At 46.1% G+C, this 19,840-nt stretch overlaps 1 protein-coding gene across 3 annotated transcripts in view; it reads left to right on the forward strand.

Annotated features, from left to right (window-relative positions):
• The window catches only part of RALGAPB (Ral GTPase activating protein non-catalytic subunit beta), a 2,268,266-nt gene that overhangs the window by 1,450,312 nt on the left and 798,114 nt on the right, over positions 1–19,840 (forward strand). For all 3 annotated transcript variants that reach the window (XM_078652319.1, XM_078652321.1, XM_078652322.1), the window contains one exon: positions 16,680–16,834. In XM_078652319.1, the coding sequence (XP_078508445.1) occupies positions 16,680–16,834 (155 nt within the window). The remainder of the gene's footprint in view (positions 1–16,679; positions 16,835–19,840) is intronic.

The raw sequence follows: 19,840 nt of genomic DNA on the forward strand, positions 1-19,840 counted from the left end.
GATTTTATCCACATGGACAGGTGTAACAACCTCAAATATGTCCTAGTGGTAGTCTGTGCGTTTTCGAAATGGATTGAAGCTTATCCGTTAAAGGATAACACTGCCCTGTCCACTGCCAAGATCCTCCACAAAGAATATTTCCCTAGGTACGGCATGCCACGGATTGTATGGTCGGACAATGGAAGTGAGTTCGTAGGGAAAGTTATGCAAAGTGTGTGTGCAGGTTTGGGAATTAAGCAAAAATTCCACAGTGCGAATCATCCACAGTCAGCAGGTCTGGTTGAGGGGTCAATGGTACCTTGAAGCTGAAACTTGCTAAAATCCAAGCTTCCACTGGTTTATCTTGGCCAGATGCACTGCCTTTGGCCTTACTGTCTACCAGAGCGACTGTACACTCTCGAATAGGGCTTAGCCCATATGAGATTGTGTTTGGTCGCCCTGCTAATGTTTGGGGAGTTCCGAGGCCCAAGGAATTCAATCGGATCGAATATCCAATGTTGATTGATTACCTTTTTGACCTGACTGCTAAATTGAGTCTTATTCATCAACAGGTATTTGAAACCTTGCCTAAGCCGCCAGAGGGTCCAGGACACGCACTGAAACCCGGGGATTTTGTTCTCGTAAGGAACTTTGGATGAACCCGAAACCTCCAGCCAAGATTTGTTGGTCCTTTTCAAGTGCTCCTGGCCACAAAAACTGCTGTACGCCTAGCCGGCAGGAAAAATTGGGTGCACGCTACCCATACGAAGCGTGTGCCTCTCCCACTCCCCTATGACAGTTGGGTTAGACAGGGAATTGGTGTTTCCGAGACCGAACCTGTTCCTAGGCTTGTCCCTTTCAGCGATGCAGAGTATACAACGAACAGACAAACTGAAACACAGAACTCTGACACCGCACCAGGAACTGTTTCTTTGAACCCTGAACAGAGCACTGTACAAAGGGAACATTTGCCACCTGTGGATTTGAACATTGCTGCATCTTCAAATCCGTTGTTTCGAGATCAGACACAACCTGAAAAATTCTGTTACAATTTGCGTTCTCATTCTATGAATCAATAACATTGCATAAGTACTGGTCTATTTGAAAACTGATTGATCTTACCATATTCTTTTCAGTCAGGAAGTTTTGCATCATGAATTTTTTGTTTTTTTTACCTTGCCATCTGGGTTGCCGTAGGGTCGTAACGTGTGCCTAGTTTAACTTGCAGGGGACCAGACACAAGGTCGGTTTCTTCTGTTTATTTTGGGAACTCCCAGGGTAGACAGAGGCATTTTTAACAGGTACAAATCATCCGATTGCGAACGGCTGTAGAAGATGGAGCTTACTGAACTGCGACGAGTTAACGCTATCAATACTCGCAAGACAAATTTGTACAAAATTCTGCATAGCAAATGTTTCATAATGCAATGTGCTCCGACATGTTTGACTGTTTTAATAACTTTGGTGGGCGGAATGGTTTTCGGTATCCAGTTAATTTTTGCACCGGTTACATCTACAGTACCTCCAAATGTTTCTGTTTCTCCGACTATTGTCTCTCTTCATTCTTTTCACCCTTTTCCTGCACATGAGCAAGCTTGACGCTCTGAGTTTATAAATAACACTTTCATTCAGCTCTTGCACCAACACCAACTGGTAGTAAATACAACGAACTGCTGGGTGTGCGGTCTGATACCACATACCATGGACAAGGGTATCCCCTATCTGGTTCTGCCCTTTAGTTATAATGGATCATTTTGGGCATTTCAGACCATGTTCGTTTATGCTCTTGAGACCTATCCCCCGTGACCTCCGCGTTCCACTAGGTATAACTCTGCTAATAGAGCCTTGGTAAAGGGAATTACTGACATGGTTAGTGATGTCAATGACACTCCGTTTATTCCCAAGGATGAATTGCGAGTTTATATGGGTTGGAATGCTACGGAGTATGGCATTAGTTTGGGTGAGAACAAGCGTAAGAGCTCGACTCCGATTTGGGTCGTACCCCACCAAGGTCAAGTCTGTTTGCAAGGGAATGGGAGGAACCCGAGAGCTCGGCTAGGGAAGAGTGACTGTACTGAAACTTACGTTTTTCCAGCACAGTCTTCCCCAGCATTCTTAGCTGCTAAGGGTACCTATTTTGTCTGCCAAGACAGAGCATATAATTGGCTGCCGGCTGACTTTTCAGGCTCCTGTTATATTGCCCGACTGTTACCTCCGACATACACTGCTGCACCGGATTATCACAAGACTAGATTTGTGAGAGGTGTCTTCGACAAAGAAGATACTGCTGGCCAAGAAGCAGGAGATTTATTTTTTTAAGGGTTTCCTTCCGTTCTGGGGGCCCATGGCCAATAGTAGGAACGTGCGTCAACTAACACGGGTAGTTGAATCCACTATCACTGAAACTGCCGGTGCCCTTAGTAACCTGACAGCTGAGCTCCAGGCGGATCGCCTCATGACGTTGCAGAACCGTATGGTTCTTGACGTAATACTTGCAGATCGAGGTGGAGTATGTAAGATGATCCAATCGAGTTGCTGTGTTTTTTCCTAATAATGCTCCAACAGTGTACGAGGCCATTTCTAAGTTACACAAGATCGCTGACTCTATTCACGTAGATAAAGGTGATTGGTCGCTGATGGGATGGCTTTGGAATCTGTTATCTGCCATGGACCACCAACGCAGTCTGATACCTAGGGGTATAGCTGAACAGGGACTCGGAGGTGGTGATTTCCATTAATGATGGCCGTGTTATCACTAAAATCACAGACCAAGCGACAAGGCGGGCAAGGCTGCTGCGTTCCTTATCATATCGAATAGCAGTTGTTAAAATGACGATCCTCTATTTATTCATTAACATTCCGATCCGTCTGAATATTGCACTATTTAATACACTGCAATCCGCTTTACTTACCTTTGTGTGGGGTGGTAGAAAACCCCGTTGTAGCTTGGAGGTGCTGGTGCAACCGTTTGAGCGTGGAGGCTTTGAGGCCCCTGGTCTGCGGCTCTAATATTTATGCGCCCAGGCACAGTTTGCGCATTTCTGGTATTACCCACAACGGTTCAAGCCGCATATTGCTATTGAGGCAGAATCCATATTGCCCCTGTCACTAGAGAGGGCCGCATTGCTGGGAGGGCATGGTGGATTGTGGTCTGAAATAAATCCGGTTCACTGAACCGCATGAGCATGGGGGAAACTGGCACACAGTGCGCAACTAGATTATATCTATGCCCCGATGCTACCACTTGCTGCACACCCCTCCTGATGCTGGGTTTCACCTATGTGCATGTTAGGCAAGCAGTCCGTGTGATATACCCGGACTACCCAGCTGGGCCGAGAACACTCCAGGCACTGCAGGCAGTGTTAGCAAGTGACTCACGCAGAGCACTGTTAACAACTGTTACAAGGTTCCCTTGAGGGAGCGGGATCCAACTGACAGCCCCTCCTACAATAAATGGAACACTATACTAGGGGCCATTATGTCCGCTGAGGCCTGGAACTGTTGCTGTGAACTAACTGACGACGAATTGCAACTTACGTGTCATACATTTCAAATGTCTGCATTAACTTTATTACACTCCTGTACAATTGCGTAGATTTGGTCTGAGATAGCGCTTGTTGTGTGCGGTGTGGGCAGGAAGAAGCGGACTTTCGGCATCTTGCATGGGGCTGTGCTGACATACAGGCCTTCTGGGTTAAAGTAACAAGTGTGCTTACGGAGGTGGTGCTTGAAAAAGTGGTGTGTGCGCCTGAGGTCTGTCTCCTTGGATGGTTTAAAAACCTTAAGCCCTGTAATCGAAGACTGGTAGCTATTCCCATTCTGTGTGCCAAGCGGGCAGTGGCAAAATACTGGGGGGCTAGAGCTTGCCGGACGGTGAAGGGATGGATCCGTGACCTACTGTATTGTAGGGATCAGTTGGGAATTTATGCAGAGGAACTGCCCGCAGCCTCGTGGCCTACAGATTTCTGGGCCCCATTAACAGGGTATCTGATGGGCAACCCTTAGTTGCAGTAGGAAGTGGCAGTGTTGATAATGGTTGCAGGAGGTGGGACTGTGATCGCTACTGAGACCTGTTTGATATCTCCAATGGTTTATAACATCGGGATTAATGAAAGTATCTAGTGCCAAGATAGGGGGTGGGAAGGGGTGAGGGATTTGTTTTTGGCTTGGGATTCTGGTTCTATAAATGTAAAATGTTTATAATGCCTATGTATACCAACTGTTTGCTGGGTCCCGGCTGGGACTTGTTAACCCTTGTTATAAGCTGAACAATAAAAAAAAACTTTAAAAAATAAAAAACCTTTGTCCGTCACAGCTATTGACTGACAATACTTCTGACAACAGGCAGTGATCATAGGTTGAAAGGATATGTTGCCAGATGGCAATGGCTGCTGGCAACGATGTTGTGTGTGCCTTGATGTGGGCCTAGCAACGTGTGTGCAGCCCAAAAGGTTTTGGTGATAAACCAAATTTGTCTTTCGCCCTATCTGGTAAGGGGTTTCTTTACATTTCTTCAGTGAGAAGGCACATTCATCAAAAGAAATTGAATGCCGGTAAACAGTTTTAGTTTTGGCACATTTGCACTTAAGCTACAGTAGGTTAACAATTTGTGTTACAAAAAATGGAGTTTAGTCTTTAAAATGAGGTATAGGATATATTGGATCAGGTGGAAGTTCCCATTATCTTTTTACAAACACTTCAGGAATATTGGAAAGGTGATGAAAGTAGATTGCTTCAGTATGGATCACTATTAGTGTGTTCTTTTGTTTGTGTGCCCACATGGGTTTATTGCTGAGCTTGGTTTTCCTGACGTGTGTGTGTGTGTGTGTGTGTGTGAGAAGTCAATTGTGCTACCGCTTCCTATCCTAATCGCCGTACAGATGGGAGCTAGCACTGTTGTTACCTATGTTGTGTTTATGAGGGAAAGGCGCCCTTCTGCTACCTGTGTTGTACTTGTTGTGCCACTTGAGTAAACACAGATTATTGGTTTTGTCAGTGTTTGTTCCTGATTGATATCAATCTTGCACAATCATTGTCCTCCAATCACTAGTCTCTAATTAAAAAGGAATTGCTTTTCTTTATGAGCTTTTCACTTATATCCTTGTTCCTTGCTTCTCTGGTCTCTGTGACTCAGTCATCCTGGCAGTGCCTGGCAGCCAACCATGCAATTTCTGAATTTTTGACGCATGTCGATGGTTTGAGTCAATGTTCTAGATGATGAAAGTACAGTAGGAACGACTATTATTAGGAGAAAACGTTACCAAAGCAAAGTAGCTCATTCTTCCTCCAGTTGAATTTATTTAATTATTAATGTTCAATTTTACTGTTAGATTAGAAATTCTTTTCAGCTGTGTTCATCTAACAGTGCTTCTTTCCTTGCCACTATGACCAAAAACGAACTTCCAGTTTGAACTACAGCATTTGTAACTGAGTATCTGAAAGAAACAGTTATAGATTCCTTACCTTAGAGTTACCCCCGGGCGTCAGACTGGATCCCGAAAGTTTTTTTTTCTTTCTCTCTGCATCTGTTGTTGGCGTCGTGGTCGTTGGGATGACGTCGCGGTAGCCAGCGTTGATCCGGAGAGAGCAGTACCTCCAGTCACTTTTGACTGACTTTTTTCCAACTTTTGTCGACACCATTTTTGAGTCTTTGACTATTCCTAGCCTTCGTTGATTTAACCGCTGCTTTTGAATCTGTTAGGCATGAGGATTTGTGGGCGATTCTTGAGCATCTAGGAGAAGATGTACAAATTGTTCTCTTCCTCAGACGCCTATATAGAGGTGCTAAGGCACGAGTACGCTTTGGGATAGGTGGGGATCGAACGGATTCATTTCCCATTAGAAAGGGGGTCAGACAAGGGTGTGTACTGGCCCCTTTTCTTTGTAATCTTTATATTAATGGCCTATGTGAAGTCTTAATTAAGGACAATCACCATTTTCCACAAGTAGCATCACGCCCCTTACCTGCACTTCTCCATGCAGATGATGCAGTTTTAATGTCACGTACCCAAATAGGTTTACAAAGGGTTTTAAACAGTTTTACCAAGTTTATGGGCCAATTGAATCTTAAGGTTAATACCTCTAAGACTTACATTATGAAATGTGGGCCTGGGAGCCAAAAATGCAGGGATATGTTCCTGGGGGGTCAGAAAATAGAGCATACTTCTAGCTTTGCATATTTGGGAATATTGTTTGATCGCTGTGATTGTTGGTCTCGTGCAATCATGGCAAAAAAACTCATATTGGCAAGATCAACAACGGCACTCATCAATTTTGCAAAGAAATTGGGGAGGAGACCACCACAGGAGTTATTGCAGATCTACCAAGTGAAGTGTGTTTCCGCAGCCATGTACGGAGCAGCAGTTTGTGGCTTTGTGGACACGCAGACACTCCAGACAGTGGAAAATATTTTCCTGAGATATATTTTAGCTGTCCCCAATAACACATCGGCATATGTTTGCCATGCAGAGCTGGGTCTCCCATTCATTTCAGACCTGATAAAAATGGAGCCAATCCTTCTACGGCATAGAATATGGTCCAAACCGGAGACTTAGCTAAATCAGGATATTTTAACTGACAGCTTGAAACTTGAAGGAGCGTTGCTGATCCCGTGGCTGAGGTTTATTAAAAATGTTATGTCTGACCGTGGCCACCCAGTGTACTACAAGAATCCGGGTACAATGCAGTCGATTACAAGAAAGGAATTTAAAAAACAGGGTCTGATTCTTTTGGACACTAAAAGTCTGGTTACTGAGAGAACAAAACCTTCCATTCATCATAATCAATTGATTTTATCTTCTTTTAATATCCAGTCATATTTATTGTTTGCACCTGGAGGCTATGACAGATTTTTATTAACTCGTTTTAGATGTAACATTTATCACAGGCTCGTGAGTTTCCCAGGTATGAATGATTGGCCACGAACTATAGGTCCGTGTCCATGCGACAATTGTTCAGAACAATCGTCAATACATGTTTTTTTATTCTGCAGATTTTATAGTAATTTGAGGAAAGTTTGGATTGTCCCGATTCTGAGGGAGTTGGGTCTGAAACAATGTTGTCCAGCTTTTCTCACGCTGCAGATCCTGGATGATATCCACAGGGCCTGGAGGATATGTATGTTTTTTTAAAAGTAAGGAAAACAATTGTATTGTAATCATGGAGTATAATATGATCTTTTTTTGTATGATCATCCTCTAAAAATGTTTGTATATATTTTTAAATGTTTACAGTTTTTAAAATATTGTATTGTTAATATGTACTTTTATGATTGTCTTGTAAAGCAATCGAATAAAGTCATTTTGAATTGAGTCTTTGACTCATGGTGCACGTCAGGGATGCCCGGCTTCAAGGCTTGTGGTTCCTGTAGCCGAATGATGTCGGTGACAGATCCACACCGGATGTGCCTCTTTTGCTTGGAGCGCAACCATGACCACAAGTCGTGCTCCAACTGCTGGACCATGAATCTGAAGTTTTTGCGGAAAGCTTCTTATGTGCCGGTAGTCTGCTCCATGCCGTTCGAGGACCCAGTCACGTGGGAGGTCGAAGAACCGGTTGCGGAGTCATCATCATCATTATTCTTCCAAGTCTTTGCACTTGGGTTCAGGTAAGTCGAAGCACAAGAAGAATTCGAAGAAGCACCGTCGCTCTTCAACTAATCCCCATCCGTCGGCCGACACGACGAGGGATGCGGGTGGTGCCACTCCCGTGGCTCCGTGTGCAGAGCCCGACGGGTCGACTCTGGGTTTTCCTCCCTTCCCGGGATCTGGAGAAACCCCTGCCCTGCCAATGTTACAAAGCGATACATGCCATCTTTGGGCAGCCTGACTCCGCTGACGTGCCTTTGGGCCCCGCAGACTCGGCGGGGCCCTAAGCCTTTGGCGACTCCGGCCTTGCACGGCAGGGTCCGCTTGGATCCAGGCCTGAATCTGGATCCGTGCAGGTCGACCTCATTACACCACCCCCTGCGCTGATTCCACCGGCACCACGTCCGCAGCCGACGCCTGTTGTGTTCCCAGCCGGTGTTGACTCCAGTCTCCATCCTGATGGGGACACGGAGCCGGACCGGTGTTGACCAATGCAGGATCAGGCTCAGACAGGTACTTTTGTGCCCCTGTTATGCCATGGCTCTTAGAGACCAGACTGGCAGCCAGAGGAAGGGGAGGTGGACTGGGAGGGGTCTGGAGACCCTTAAACTTTCCAGTTGGGCTATGAACCGGACTGGAGAGAGGAACTGAGGGAAGCCAGTGGTCTGCATACCTCATCAGACCTTGAAATGTTGTCTCCTCCTACCGTGGCTACGGGAGAGGGAGCGTCTTACGCAGTGGTGTTGCGTGGAGCGGCTGAGGCTCTCCGCCTCGAGCTATCCACGATGGCAGTCAGGACTAACCTCCTTACAGAGGTGCTTCAACCGGCTGTGAGCTCTTCAGAGCCCCTGCTGCTGTTTAATGAAGCCCTAACAGACATCCTTTTGGGCACCTGGTACAGGCCCAACACTGGGGCTCCTGTGAATAGGATGATTGCCCGATGCCACTGCCCGGCCCTCGACGATCCTACTTTCATCTTCCAACACCCCACCCCTGAGAGCTTGGTTGTCTAAGCCTCCACCGCCAAAGGCACATTCCCTAACACACCACCTAATAGGGAGTCCAAAAAGCTGGACCATTTTGGGAAGAAGTTTTCTTCCTCCAGTTTGGGCCTGCGGTCGGTAAACACTGCATGCCTGTTGGGCTGTTAGACCCACTCCGTGTGGGATACGGTGGAGCAAGTGCTGCCCTAGTGCCCGGAGGAAGCCTGGGCCGTACTCTCCTGTGCAGTTGCCAAAAGGAGAGATGCAGCAAAGTTTACCATCCGCTGTGGGCTGTATACCGCTGACTCACTAGTCAGGATGATTTCCACGTCGGTAGCCCTTTACGCTATGCCTGGGTTAGGTTGACTGATTTTTCAGGTGATGTCCAATCCACTCTTATGGAAATGCCCTTTGATGGCCATTGCCTAATCAGCAACAAGGGAAACAATGCACTGGAGTGCTTTATGGACTCTCGGGCTACGGCCAAGTCCTTAGGCCTATCCACTACCTGCGCCGTGCAGTCTACTTTTCGCCCCTTTCGTGGCTACGTCCTGCCCAGAGCCACAGGCCAGGGCAAGCTGTTCAGCCCCAGCGTGGCCGGGGAAGTGGGAACCACCTCCGGGGTACTGGGGGACAGCGGGCGGGCCAGTCCACCACAGACCCCTCTGCAGCAGCCTCCAAACCCTCCTAGTCTGACCTTTCAGGGTCACCAATCTCCAGTGGGCAGCAGGATTGGCCTCTCCCACTGGCACACCATCACGTCAGACAGGTGTGTTTTCAGATAATCTGGAGGGGCTACTACCTCCCCTTCAAGACTAACCCGCCCGCCATGCCACCGTAGTACCATCGCATGTTGGGTTTCGGCACTCTTAGCCAAGGGAGCCATCGAGCAAGTTCTTGTCCCAGAAGTAGGTCATGGTTGCTATTCCCACTACTTTCTGGTGCCCAAGAAGAACAAAGGCCTGAGTCCTATCTTGGATCTCAGGAAGGTCAACCGCTTCCTCCGGAAGGAGAAGTTAAAAATGTTGATGCTAGTTCGGGTCCTGTCTGCCCTCGACCCTTGAGACTGGATGGTAGCGATGGACTTGCAGGACGCTTATTTGCACGTCCCCGTCCTGCCAGCCCGCTGGCGTTACCTGCGGTTCACGGTAGGCTACGAGTACTTTTAGTTTACTGTGCTCCCCTTTGGCCTTACCAACGCCCCTCTGGTGTTCACGAAAGTGATGCGGTGGTCGCAGCTCATCTGCGCAGATGAATGAATGAATGAAAGAATGAAAGAAAGAAAACTTATGCCGCGCAACTTAGCCCAAGGGCATCAAGGCGCCAAACATGTCATCCAGTCTGTAATTCCCCTAGTGCACCATCACGGGTATGCCTCAGTAAAGAACCAGGTCTTTAATGCTTTACGGAAAAGCACAAGGGAGGGTTGCCCTGCAATTTCAGGGGGAAGCGAGTTCCATAGCCTAGGACCAACGGTAGAGAACGCTTTACCTCCCCATATTGCTTTTGCAAATCTTGGAATTAGGAGGAGATTTTTGTTCGATGAACAGAGAACTCTACTGGGGGAGTAGGGATGGAAGAGGGACCTAATACCCTCTGGGCCAGTACCGTACAGAGCCCCATGCGCGAGACATAGGATCTTAAAAGAGATCCTAGACTGGATGGGCAACCAGTGCAGGTTTCTTCTAGCCAAGGATGCTGAAGAAAGCCTGGGGAGATTAAGAACCATCTTAGCTGCCGCATTCTGGACTATCTGCAGATCAGGGGTTCCAGTATTCCCCTATTTCGGCGACTGGTGGTTGGAGGCGGGCTTGCCCCAGGCTGTCGTCTCCCACCTCCAGGCTATGGCCGACCACCTGCATTCACTGGGGTTCTTCATCAACGTGCCAAAGTCACACCTAACTCCCTCACAGAAACTCCTCTTCATTGGAGCGGTTCTGGACACAATGCTGTTTTGGGTCTATCCTCCAAAACAAGGAGTCCAAGATATTCGGGTTATGATTTTTATCTTTCAGCCTCTATCCCGGGTTTCGGTCAGGATGACCCCCAGGCTACTGGGCCTGATGGCCTTCTGCATCCTGCTGGTAGACCATGCCAGATGGCATGTGCGGGCTCTGCGGTGGGAACTGAAGTTCCAGTGGGCACTTCATCAGGGAAACCTGTCAGATTACGTCAAGATCATGAGAGCACTGCACACCAATTGCAGTGGTGGCTAACGAACCAGGATTGGGTCAACAGCAGATCCCTCTCCCTTCCCCAACCAGAATTCACAGTGGTGAACGATGCATCACTTCTGGCATAAAGCGGCCACATGTGGGAGGCGGATGTCAGAGGCTTCTGGTCTCCGGTGGAGTCCACGCTCCACATTTAACCTTCTGGAGCTTCGGGCGATTCATCTTGCACTCAAGGCATTCCTTCCCTCTGTCCGGGCAAGAGTAGTGCAGGTGTTCACAGACAACACCGCCGCCATGTGGTACTGCAACACACAAGGCGGGGTGGGGTTGTGGACTCTATATCAAGAGGCCTTCCTCCTCTGGACATGGCTGGAGCATCTGGGCATATCACTGGTGGTTCAACACTTGGCAGGTTCACTGAACGCCAGGGTGGACTGTAATGGCCTGAAAATTCTGCCAATGATCAGGACATACAAGCTTATACTTCTTGGGGACCCAAAAGATACAACACTCCACAATACTTACCCAAGAAAGGAACAATAAGAACAATAATTGTACTTTTATAGCCTTTGTCGAGAAGCTTGCACCCAACAACAACGCATCACAAAGTACCACAATGTACTACAACCCAAATAAACCTCCTTGTGACAGGCGCTGTGCGGGAGGCTATTTACCGCTCCTCTCCGTTCACAGAATACTCACCCAGGTAGGACTACAAATATCCAATGCATACCTCTCCTAACAAGGCTGGGGGTGGAAGAATTAGAATTTCGCTCCTTGCTGGGGGCCGGTCAACCTTCCGTATTAACAATTACCCATTGGAAGGGAATTCCCCCATCCTTCCGTCAGCATTTGGTCAAGAAGGAGCCCGACATCCCTCCACAAGGAATACAGACAAATAATCGTATACTCTGGGGTTTCTTATATTACACAATGAAAGAATAAGAATAAGTCACAATAGGCCTTCTTCACATTAGCACCTAAGCAATTGCTAAACGCAATCAGTAAAACATATAAAGAACTTGTATGTATATAAATGTATAGAACCTGAAAACGGAAGAAGATAGGCAAGAACAGTAGGAATATAAGAATTAGTGGAACACCTCACCAACTGTCTACACATCCCGCTTCCACTTCGCCAGAGGGGAGTCCGTTTCTCCAGCTGAATTGGGACTATTTGCTCCACCGTCACAGCTGCACGTTTGCACTTTGATGAACTTCCACAGATCAGAACCCAGACACCTCCTTTTAGTACCAGTGGAAACGTAGGACGAAGCTCCTGTTAGCCTCGCCCCTTCGTTCTCATGAGAGGCAGCACCAGCCTGCTCCAAGGCCACATCTTCGGCTGGCCAGGCGTCTGTTATGACTTCAAAGCAGAGCAAGTACATTCCTCTGACAAGAACCGGTCCTTTCTAGTTTAAGAAGGGCGAACAACAAGTGGAAAGGAAAACATAGCTTCTCACCTAGTGACGCTCAGAAAATGGCGACAGCTCAGAAAACGGAGTTGCTCAAGCATAGGCCTCTATTCCCGCAAAAGAGCAAAATTAGTATGCAAGATGGCATAAGATCATCCCAAAGCCAATAGGCAAGCCCTGCCATTAAGCAAGATAAAGTCAGAAACAGAAAGGGACATAATCAAACCCGTCTTTGTAGCTTATTCTTACTATGCAGGCCTACACATCACTATGTTATGTGATAATATAAATTGCAAAGCAAGATGACATGCCAGCATATCAAAGGCAATAGTCAGCACTGCCATAAGACAAGGTAAAGTCAGAAACAGGCCTACACATCACTATATTATGCTAAAATATGCTAAATAAGACTGAGATGGTGAAGGGCGACGGTTATTACCAAGTTATTTATCCACAAAAATATCACATTAATTACAGTGCACGAACTCCGCCCCAGGTGCATGATGGTTCACGAATGGCGTCTTTACTCTGAGGTGGTGCAAGGTCTCTTTCAACAGTGGGAGAGCCTTGTTCAGATCTATTCGCCACCGAAGGGAACATGCAATATCAGCAATTCTGCGCGTTGGAATTTCCAAGCCCGCACTCGCTAAGTGGATGCTTTTAGTCACAAGTGGAGTTGCGGTCTTCTATGCGGCTATCCACCTATACCACTTCTGTCAAGAGTGCTGAAGAAGATCAAGCGCAACCAGGAACAAAGTAGTAATTCTTGTGGCCCCGGATTGGGCATGAAGAGTTTGGTATCCCAAGCTGCTACACATGGCCATCGATCCTCTGATCCGACTGCCTCTTCGGGAGGATCTTCCGTCGCAGCAGGGTGCAGTCCTCCATCCGAACCTGTCCAGCCTCCACCTCCTTGCATGGAGATTGAGCGGCAGCAGTTGACGTCATTTGGCCTGCCTCCTGAAGTCTGTGATGTTATCTTGGCAGCCAGGCGTCCCTCCACGCCTGCAGATGGAACACATTTGTGGCATGGTGCACAGCAAAGGCTGTGGATTCCCTTTCCGCCCCTCTTTCTGACTTCCTCTTGTTCCTCCTTTCCTTGGCCCAGCAGGGCTGTGCTCTGGGCACTGTAAAGGGCTACCTCTCGGCCATTTCAGCCTTTCTTACACTTCCTGATCAGCCTTCTCTTTTCAAGTCCCCTGTTGTAAATCACTTCCTTATAGGCATTACTCATCTTTAGGTCTCGCCTGGCGAGACAGCGCATGCGTTGCTCTAGCCATGCGAGACCTTTTGTGGTCAATTCAGCCAAAGCTGAATGCACATGCCTCCGGATGGACAAAGGTGGCTGCTCGCGCCATTCACAATGCTAAACATGCACGCGTACCGACAAAAAAATGCACACGCATGTGGACAGCCCGATGCCATCTTTGTTTACTTTAAGTAGCGTAGGGATGTGCACACGCGTGCGCCTTTTTTTGTCCGTACGCGTGCATGGCGGCGTGCTTTTGATTTCCCTCCCTCCCCCTGCTCGTGATGACCCTGTGGAATTTTGAAATATTTGCCACTCAGCGAAACTTCACAGTAGTGAAGCATTTGGCTCCTGTTAGCCTGTACCATGTGCACTCCTACCTGAGAACCAGCACTGTTGACAGTTCTCACAAAAAGCTGGACATGTTTGGGCAGTTAGCCATGATGCCTTTGTCAGAGCAAGTTTCACTACGCTGCTGTGAAACTCTACAGTGCAGCTGCGCAGGCGGTTGGTAACCTCTCCGGGATTTAAAAGAAAATAATGGGTGTAAGTGGCGTATCAACTCACCATCTCAGTATCTAAATTACGTTTGAACGTGATTTTCACATGAAATATGGGCAAGTAATGTTCTCTCCGTTTTGCATAATTTTCCTAAAATGTCATCGCACTTCGCAAAAAACTGCTCTACCTATTTTATCCAGCTCTGTCAAGGATGGCAAGCGGTCAAAGACAAAGGGGATTAAAAACATGCCGCCAGAGATATAAACACACAGTGGGGGGGTGAACAGCGGGGCACACATTGTGGGGATTAGAATACTGTTGAGAATGCGGAGGCTTGAACGGTCATGACCTACGGATGGGAGAGGACTGGCTGCAGGTGTCTGAAGTGGACTGCAAAAGGCAGAAAGCACAGCGTATTCTTCCTCTGAGGCAGCGTGCGGAGAAAATACTAAGCAGGTCTGGAGAGTCGCTAGGGCCGGCTGCGCTCCTCGCGGGCCGCGTGCGGGGGCAGCTGGGTGCAGCCCTGATGCCACGCTCATGTGTAGGAAGAGAAATTGATGGTTGTTAATTTGTGTTCCCCCTAGATCTGCTGCAAGTAGGTCATTGCTTCAAGCTAAAAAAGCTCATCTTGTTTGAGACTGCTTTTAATCAATGAGCTATTGGATCATGCAGACAGGTGGTGATAGCCTGTTTAACCCTACAGACTTTATTTTGAACAGTTATTTAAAAACATTTATAATAAAGGGAGATCAGAAACTCAAGGACTGCATAATTGCAAGCTCCGTTTCCATTTCTGAAAGAGTATTTTAATCTTTTCTTTTAATAACACTGTGATGAAATATGTACTGCCTGGATTGTTATTGTACCTCTTTTTCCTTTCTTCTTTATACTTTTACTGTATACAAAGGTTTTTATTAACTATGAGTGATAAATAAATTACTTAATTCTGGAATGTATTATGTTACGATGGGTAGGTAGCTCCCACTACTGTGGCACTCTTGCCCCACACGACACAGATTTGTGAACGTGCATCACTGGGTGATATTACTGCTGCTTTTGTACTCACATCCTCAATGTCACACCCCAGTCTCCTAGGCATTGCAGCTACAACCAGCATTAAAAATGCAATCGGTCTCGCCTTTCATTAATTTAAAGCCATTTGCTTTGCTTTACATTACCATTAGCAAAGCAAATGGCTTTAACTTAAAGGCGAGATCTATTGCATTTTCAATGCTTGTTTTCCTCCTGTTCCCTTTGCAATGCCCCAGTGGGACTTGAACTTGGTTCTTACGTATCTTATGTGCGCTCTCTTTGAGCCACAACATAACTGTCCTCTCAGCCTTCTAACCTTATAAACTGTCGTTCTGGTGGCTATTACCTCTGCGCGCAGGGTGAGTGAGCTCCAAGCACGTTCTTCTAAGCTTCCTTTTATAACTGTTCATCATTGCCCTTCGAGTTCGTCCTTCCTTCCTTCCCAAAGTGGTTACTCTTTTCCATATTTGACAGACCATCCCTTTGTCTACCTTCTCTCCGCATCCTTCCGAAGAAGAAGAGAGGCTCCACCGTCTGGATCCAAAGCGTGCGCTTTCCTTTTACTTGGATCGCACAAAACAATTCCAGGTGGATGTCAGCTCTTTGTTGGTTACGTGAGCTCCAAAAAAGGTCGGGCCATGCACAAACGGACCATTTGTATATGGGTCATTTTGTGCATTAAAGCTTGCTATTCTTTGGCAAAGAAGGAGCCTCCAGTGTGACTGCACCCCCATTCCTCCAGTGCGACGGCAGCTACCACTGCTTTGGGACCTGGAGTCCCCATTAATGAAATCTGTCAGTGGGCATCGCTGCACACGTTCACTAGACTCTACTGCCTGGACAGCCAAGTCCAGAGAGACTGCTTCTTTGGCCATTCGGTTCTCCAGGACTTCCTGGTGTGAACTTAGTTCGTAGACCCTCCTCCTGGGTTGGTTTTGCTGGGGTATTTATTCTAAGGTAAGGAATCTAGAACGAACTGTTTATTTCAGATGAACAAGTTGCTTACCTTCGGTAACAATATACCTGTAAGAAGCATAGGTTAGTTATAGATTCCTTACCGCCCCACCCATCCTCCCCGTTCTGCGAACTGACTTCTAGGGTTAAGGACTTCCTTTCAGGGCACTAGTTTTGTGCACCAGTGGTCAGTGTCTTGTATGGCTCTGAGCTTCTGGCGTGGAAAGTTGTGTACAGAACTGACGTCAGCAATCGAGGGCTGTGTCTATGTGGCTACCTCAACGTCATCCCAGCCACCACAACGCCAACGAGGGACGCGGAGTCGACCGACGCCACCTTAAGATGTAGAGGGGTACTGCTGACGAAAAACTTTTCAGATCCAGTCTGATGCCTGCGGGTAATTCTAAGGTAAGGAATCTATAACGAACCTATGTTTCTTACAGATATATTGTTACCAAAGGAAAGTAACTTGTTCAATAAAGTGACTCTAGTTCATAATGTTACATGGCCCCTGCTTTCTACTCATAAGCATATTTTAGTGGCGCATGCGGCTCTTTTTACCACTAGTGGTCGCAATTGATTTACCTCTTTAGAGGGCCATATGCTTCTTAGAAGATAGTCATACCTGAAAAAATAAAGATGGAACCTCTTTTGGATATATTGATTCTTCTCTAATGATCAGAATTTAGATACTCTACAATGTGCACCTTTTGATTGGATTACTACTAGCCTCTGTTGTATCATGTTAAAAATGTTGGTATATTTGTCTGCCCTCTGTTAAATGTTTTGTATTTGTTTTCCTTTAGGACTGCCTGAAAGAGGTGTTGGAGATTGTTGAGCTGGGTATCTCTGGTAGCAAATCCAAAAACAGTGATACTCAAGAAATCCGAAACAAAATAGATAAAGACCCAAATCCAGCTTCTATGAGGGTAAAGGATGCCGCTGAAGCTGCATTGACTTGGTATGGTTAACACATTGATTCTGTTCGTTTTTTTTTTTTACTTCAGGGGTCACATTCTAATACAAACCCATAACTCTGGTGGTCATTTCTTTTTATTGTAATGAAATGGCAAAAGAAGTAGACATTCACAGGGTTACTAAACACTGGTTTTAATTAGTAGCGACATAAATTTCACATTAATTATTCTGCACATTAAACTAATTCTAGGGAGACGTGAATGCAATGTTTTTACTTTGATTAATAATTACGTTTTTTTACGTTGGCCTAAGCAGACTTACTCTTGTTTTTTAAAATGCGTGAGATGCTGTGCCATTGTTTTCCCCATTCCTACCTCTGCACCGATGACCCTCAAATGTGATCTTCATGATTTAATTAAATGTTTGAAATTCAGTTTTCTCTATGGTCCTGCTTCAAGTGATCACTGAAATATTGTTAAAATATATTATTTTCTGTTTGTGATGTTACGGGAGAGGAAGGAATTACAGCTTCCTACAATATAATGTATTTTCCATTGGCCAAACGGAGATGTTGCTTATATTTCTGAATGTGACATTGTTTTCTATGCAAGACATAATTCAGCCCTTTTTTTATAGTAGTAGAGCCAGGGTTGTGATACTATCTATTGTGTTTTCTGTTTTATTTGCTTAATGTAACTTTATTTTCACCCCACGGTGAGTGCATGATTTATCTGTCCTAAAGCGTTTAAGTGCTCACCATTTAGGAAACGAGCTAGAAGTTCCTTCACAGATCCCTGTAGAGAACAGCTAGTTTGTTTATCGGTCTGCGCCTTGATTATTTTCCACGTTCTGCTCTCCTTCCTTACTGAGGAGTGCTTATGATAAATGGTTCTTGATTCTCATTTGTCCTGGGTTGGACCTTTAGTTAATGCTGGCTATAAATCAGTAACATTAATAATAATTAATAAAAGTGCTGACATTGTCAACCTAAATGTGGATCAGGTTTACAAACAGACTTGTGGTGTCCTAGGCACTAAGATTGTTAGAAAATATGTTTTCGTAGAAAGGAGAACTTATGTTTTTTTTTTTACTTGGACAGCAAGATACTCAATGCACCAGCTCGTGCTTAAAGAGTTATTTCCTCAATTGTTTGATTTTTATGGATGTTTGTTGTATATTCCTGTTTTTATGCACTTTTGATAGTCTTTCTTCAAACTAGTAAATAGTTTTTTCATCATGAGTCAAGCCTAGTTATAACAGTTATGTGAGGACATGGCGTTAGCTAAGTGCACTCTATTCATTGCTAAATCTGCCCGAGCACATGCTGCCTTGATTGCTGGTCTAATTTTCTACCCAATTTAGGCCTGCTCTTTATCACAGAAACTTGGTTTTCTGGCTCCTCTTCAGTTTCAGTTGACATACTTCTACCTTACAAATATGACATTCTACTCAAAGATAGATTAATTAAAACTGGTGGATGCCTAGCCATCATACCCAAAAATAAATGGCATGTAGAATAGTCGACTTGCTGTCCTTCTCCTTTGAACTGACTTCAGTTTCGATCAGACTTACACAGAACAAAGATATCTGCTTTCACCCAATCTGCCGCCCACAATGGAATAACTATTTTTTTCTCTTCCAGGGGATCCTCATCAATGGTCATAAGCACTGATTTCTTTTTGGTAAACTTTATTTATTGCGATACAAAAGGGGATGATGGACGGAGCGTTTCAACAAATCAAACACTCACCCCCAGTCAACTGATCTGGGTTTAATCCATCACCATTCTTTAGTTCACTCAGCCACCCCAGTTCAGACATGGCTATATGCAAATCAGTCTGACCCTGTGCCTTATGGGAACAGTCCAGCACGAACTGCCAAGCCATGTCTTCCCTGGACCGGAAACAAGCATCCTGGATGGATTAAACCCAGATCAGTTGACTGGGGGTGAGTGTTTGTATTGTCAACGCTCCGTCCATCACCACCTTTGGTTTTTCTCTGTTCGCCCTAAGTTGGCAGGGTATGCTTAGACGTGAGTCCCTTTCTCACTTTGCCACTGGAGTCAAGCAAGCCCGGCTGAAGACGGCTGTAATGCCAGAAACCGGTCCTGGGAAGCTTGATTCCGGTCCAGGGAAGACATGGCTTGGCAGTTCGGGCTGGACTGTTCCCATGAGGCACAGGGTCAGACTGATTTGCATATGGCCATGTCTGAACTGGGGTGGCGGAGTGAGCTAAAGAACGGTGATGGATTAAACCCAGATCAGTTGACTGGGGGTGAGTGTTTGTATTGTCAACGCTCCGTCCATCATCACCTTTGGTTAAACTTTATTTATTGGCATATATAATATACCATACAGAGTGAGATACTCACAATTAGGACATTGGCTGTGAAGAGTCATATAGCATTCACTTCAGATATATTCAAAGCATAACACAGATCTTGGAGTGGAATCAGACAGTATATGAGCACATACAGCAGGGCATTACAGCACAAAGGAAATTATTCTGGTTGTTCAAGTTCATGCTACAGACATTAAAGGCTAACAAATGTGACAAGAAGTTTGAGAGGCGATTCGTATTACAGTGCATATGCAGTGTCTAGTTACTAAGTGGGGAGCTCGGCTTTAGGCTGCAGTTGCAGGTAGGTGGCAAAGGGCTCCCATATATCCTTGGAGGGGGATCGCAGAGGCATTAGGCTCCCAGAAAATCGATAATAGTTCCTGGCAGTAGGCTATATTGCCCAGCCATTTTTTAACGGTTGGAGCCAGCCTCCTGCCCCAGTGCATCGCTGCCCTTTGCTTTGCTAAGAGGGGGGCGCATCGCTATGAGACGGAAGCTCACAGTTGGTATATCCCATACGTAACCCAGCACGCACACCCTGGGGTCAAGTGGGAGCGGGTCCTCAGTGATTTTTCCAGTCATTGTGCAGACTTCGGTCCAGAAGTCCACCACTTTATGGCAGTGCCATGCCAAATGTATGAAGGTAGCACAGGTGTTATTACACCTCAAACTGGGGGTCCGGAATAAGGCCTATGTTGTACAATTGCAA

This window comes from Lissotriton helveticus, chromosome 7 (genome assembly GCF_964261635.1).
Source record: "Lissotriton helveticus chromosome 7, aLisHel1.1, whole genome shotgun sequence".
Taxonomy (NCBI): domain Eukaryota; kingdom Metazoa; phylum Chordata; class Amphibia; order Caudata; family Salamandridae; genus Lissotriton; species Lissotriton helveticus.